Genomic DNA, 6000 nt, shown 5'->3' on the forward strand with positions numbered 1-6000 from the left:
CACTTAATAAACACGCTTATTAAACACGCTTATTAAACACGCTTATTAAACACGCTTATTAAACACGCTTAATAAGCACGCTTATTAAACACGCTTATCAAACACGCTTATTAAACACGCTTATTAAACACGCTTATTAAACACGCTTATTAAACACGCTTATTAAACACGCTTATTAAACACGCTTATTAAACACGCTTATTAAACACGCTTATTAAACACGCTTATTAAACACGCTTATTAAACACGCTTAATAAGCACGCTTATTAAACACGCTTATTAAACACGCTTATTAAACGCGCTTATTAAACACGCTTATTAAACACGCTTATTAAACACGCTTATTAAACACGCTTAATAAGCACGCTTATTAAACACGCTTATTAAACACGCTTATTAAACACGCTTATTAAACACGCTTATTAAACACGCTTAATAAGCACGCTTATTAAACACGCTTATTAAACACGCTTATTAAACGCGCTTATTAAACACGCTTATTAAACACGCTTATCAAACACACTTATTAAACACAATTATTAAACACGCTTATTAAACACGCTTATTAAACACGCTTATTAAACACGCTTATTAAACACACTTAATAAACAAACATGCTTAACAAACACGCTTTTTAAACACGCTTATTAAACACGCTTATTAAACACGCTTATCAAACACGCTTATCAGTCGCCTGAACAGACAAAAGTCCATGAAACAGAGAAACCGCTGAGAGTTTATACTTGTATTTATACTTTAAAAACGTGAAAGCTCCAAATATAATAATTCAATAATAACCGTAAAAAGCAACAACATGTTTTTGTTTATCTGTTTTCTGGTCACTTGTGCAGCTGTGGAGCTCTTTGAACGGCCTTGTGTATGAATTGTGCTCTACAAATAATGTATTTATACATTGGACTTTAACATTTGAATATCTGCGTGAAATACAAGATGTTTCATTTGAATGAACCCGGCACATGACTCTTTATATGCACTTTTATAGCAGCGGTTAAATAAAAATAATAATAATCATGAATAATTGATCATGTTTACGACATGTCTCAGTTTTGTAGGTCTTAGCTTTCAAATGAAGCGTGACTCTGGCCTGGACGGGACCTTTTAGATTTGAGTAAAGCCAGAACTGGAGAAAGTGAAACTTTTTCATTGTCACTTTTTCATCACTTTTGTGATGCTGTTTATGAAACTTTTTTATAACATGTTTATAGTTTCATATAAAATGACCAGAAAGCAGAAAAAATAAACCCATGAAACATCAACATGAAAATGAATGAATCACAGTAGAAATATGCTTCAAGGAGCCTTTAGATTTGGGTAAAGCCTGGATAATAACTGGAGGACGTGCTCGGTGAAGGCGGGGGTTAAGAGGTTTATGAAACAGAAGCTTCAGATCCTTTACCTGCACATGACCTTCACCCCGCACTCCGCCGCGTCCCCCATCCTGCACGCGCACGGACGGCTGCACGCGCACACGCACGGGAGTTCCGGGACACGGCCCCGCGGTGAACCGACTGGAGCACGGCCTCAGAGTCACACCGGGGCGGGGCCACACGTACAGTCCGCCAAGGGAGCGCTGTCCGCGGGTAAACACCGCCTCAAGCACCGGGGACCGAGCGGTTCGACCCGGACAAAGAGGAGGAGGAGGAGGAGGAGGAGGAGGAGGAGGAGGAGGAGAGAGGCGGAGGAGGAGAGAGGCGGAGGAGGAGAGAGGCGGAGGAGGAGGAGGAGGAGGAGGAGGAGGAGGAGGAGGAGAGAGGCGGAGGAGGAGAGAGGCGGAGGAGGAGGAGGAGGCGGCTGCAGGGGGAGCGCTGTCTCCGGTAAACGCCGTCTCAGGAGCTCTCGGTCCCGGACAAAGAGCAGGAGGCGGAGGAGGAGGTGAAGATGAGGAGGTGGATGAGGAGGTGGAGGTAGAGGCTCACGGACCGCACGGAAGAACCACCGAACAGGCGCTCGGATCCACGGGCGGCGGCTCGCGGACACTGCCCGGTGTTTGTCTGAAGATGCTCCGAGGACACGCCCCTAACAGGCTCCGAGCCGCAAAGCATTCTGGGAGCTGGAGTTCAGAGCTGCTTTAGACAGTGTCTGCGTGTGTGTGTGTGTTTGTGTATGTGTGTGTGTGTGTGTGTGTGTGTGTGTGTGTGTGTGTGTGTGTGTGTGTGTGTGTGTGTGTGTGTGTGTGTGTGTGTGTGTGTGTGCGTGTGTGCGTGCGTGCGTGCGTGCGCGCGTGCATGTGTGTGCATGCGTGCGTGCGTGCGCGTGCGATTTGGATCGATTTTCGAAATTCAGTCACTTCGAGATTATTTAGAGCGAGCGCTTTTTAAAAAGCTGATCCTGGATCAGTTTATTTCCCTCCCTGACACAGCTGTAGGAGAGAGGGAGCTCCAGCAGGGGGCGCTGTCTCACTGCTGTTGAATAAAGATTTAAATAACCCTTTTCTGAATTTCATTTGTTCAATAAACTTTATTACATAAAACAGTTTACAAAAACAAATAATAAAAAGTTACTCTGGAGAAATGTATAAAAACACATAAAAGATGAAGCAGAAAATAAGAGACAGAATTAAAGATGTTTTTCCTCATTTTTTAGTATTTTATTAACTCTGGGTTAGGGTTACAGCCACACAAACCACACACAACATGACAAACCACACACAACATGACAAACCACACACAACATGACAAACCACACACAACATGACAAACCACATAAACATGACAAACCACACACAACATGACAAACCACATAAACATGACAAACCACACACAACATGACAAACCACACACAACATGACAAACCACATAAACATGACAAACCACATAAACATGACAAACCACACAACATGACAAACCACATAAACATGACAAACCACACAACATGACAAACCACATAAACATGACAAACCACACACAACATGACAAACCACATAAACATGACAAACCACACAACATGACAAACCACATAAACATGACAAACCACACACAACATGACAAACCACACAACATGACAAACCACACACAACATGACAAACCACATAAACATGACAAACCACACACAACATGACAAACCACATAAACATGACAAACCACATAAACATGACAAACCACATAAACATGACAAACCACATAAACATGACAAACCACATAAACATGACAAACCACATAAACATGACAAACCACATAAACATGACAAACCACATAAACATGACAAACCACACACAACATGACAAACCACACAACATGACAAACCACATAAACATGACAAACCACATAAACATGACAAACCACATAAACATGACAAACCACACACAACATGACAAACCACACAACATGACAAACCACATAAACATGACAAACCACACACAACATGACAAACCACATAAACATGACAAACCACATAAACATGACAAACCACATAAACATGACAAACCACATAAACATGACAAACCACACACAACATGACAAACCACATAAACATGACAAACCACACACAACATGACAAACCACACAACATGACAAACCACACACAACATGACAAACCACACACAACATGACAAACCACACACAACATGACAAACCACATAAACATGACAAACCACACAACATGACAAACCACATAAACATGACAAACCACACACAACATGACAAACCACATAAACATGACAAACCACACAACATGACAAACCACACAACATGACAAACCACATAAACATGACAAACCACATAAACATGACAAACCACACAACATGACAAACCACACAACATGACAAACCACACACAACATGACAAACCACACACAACATGACAAACCACACAACATGACAAACCACACACAACATGACAAACCACATAAACATGACAAACCACACAACATGACAAACCACACAACATGACAAACCACATAAACATGACAAACCACACACAACATGACAAACCACACAACATGACAAACCACACACAACATGACAAACCACATAAACATGACAAACCACACACAACATGACAAACCACATAAACATGACAAACCACACACAACATGACAAACCACATAAACATGACAAACCACACACAACATGACAAACCACATAAACATGACAAACCACACACAACATGACAAACCACACACAACATGACAAACCACACACAACATGACAAACCACATAAACATGACAAACCACACACAACATGACAAACCACACACAACATGACAAACCACATAAACATGACAAACCACACACAACATGACAAACCACATAAACATGACAAACCACATAAACATGACAAACCACACACAACATGACAAACCACATAAACATGACAAACCACACACAACATGACAAACCACACAACATGACAAACCACATAAACATGACAAACCACACACAACATGACAAACCACACACAACATGACAAACCACACACAACATGACAAACCACATAAACATGACAAACCACACACAACATGACAAACCACACACAACATGACAAACCACATAAACATGACAAACCACACACAACATGACAAACCACACAACATGACAAACCACACACAACATGACAAACCACATAAACATGACAAACCACATAAACATGACAAACCACACACAACATGACAAACCACATAAACATGACAAACCACATAAACATGACAAACCACACACAACATGACAAACCACATAAACATGACAAACCACATAAACATGACAAACCACACACAACATGACAAACCACACAACATGACAAACCACACACAACATGACAAACCACATAAACATGACAAACCACATAAACATGACAAACCACACACAACATGACAAACCACATAAACATGACAAACCACATAAACATGACAAACCACACACAACATGACAAACCACATAAACATGACAAACCACATAAACATGACAAACCACACACAACATGACAAACCACACAACATGACAAACCACATAAACATGACAAACCACACACAACATGACAAACCACATAAACATGACAAACCACATAAACATGACAAACCACATAAACATGACAAACCACACACAACATGACAAACCACACACAACATGACAAACCACACAACATGACAAACCACACACAACATGACAAACCACATAAACATGACAAACCACATAAACATGACAAACCACATAAACATGACAAACCACATAAACATGACAAACCACACACAACATGACAAACCACACACAACATGACAAACCACACAACATGACAAACCACACACAACATGACAAACCACACACAACATGACAAACCACACACAACATGACAAACCACATAAACATGACAAACCACACAACATGACAAACCACATAAACATGACAAACCACATAAACATGACAAACCACACACAACATGACAAACCACATAAACATGACAAACCACACACAACATGACAAACCACATAAACATGACAAACCACACAACATGACAAACCACATAAACATGACAAACCACACACAACATGACAAACCACATAAACATGACAAACCACATAAACATGACAAACCACACACAACATGACAAACCACACACAACATGACAAACCACATAAACATGACAAACCACATAAACATGACAAACCACATAAACATGACAAACCACATAAACATGACAAACCACACACAACATGACAAACCACACAACATGACAAACCACATAAACATGACAAACCACACACAACATGACAAACCACATAAACATGACAAACCACACACAACATGACAAACCACACACAACATGACAAACCACACACAACATGACAAACCACACACAACATGACAAACCACATAAACATGACAAACCACATAAACATGACAAACCACACACAACATGACAAACCACACACAACATGACAAACCACATAAACATGACAAACCACATAAACATGACAAACCACACACAACATGACAAACCACATAAACATGACAAACCACATAAACATGACAAACCACACACAACATGA

At 40.5% G+C, this 6000-nt stretch overlaps 1 protein-coding gene across 1 annotated transcript in view; it reads right to left on the bottom strand.

The window, feature by feature from the left end:
• Positions 1 to 1578, bottom strand: part of LOC306968373 (kinesin heavy chain-like) — a gene marked incomplete at its 3' end in the record, with an annotated part of 40864 nt that extends 39286 nt beyond the window's left edge. Inside the window, exon 1 of the mRNA XM_079563717.1 lies at positions 1418 to 1578. Coding sequence (XP_079419843.1) covers positions 1418 to 1458 — 41 coding nt within the window. The 5' untranslated portion in view covers positions 1459 to 1578. The remainder of the gene's footprint in view (positions 1 to 1417) is intronic.
• Positions 1579 to 6000: the final 4422 nt, after the last annotated feature.

The sequence above is a fragment of the Gobius niger genome (assembly GCF_951799975.1).
Source record: "Gobius niger genome assembly, chromosome: 9".
NCBI lineage: Eukaryota > Metazoa > Chordata > Actinopteri > Gobiiformes > Gobiidae > Gobius > Gobius niger.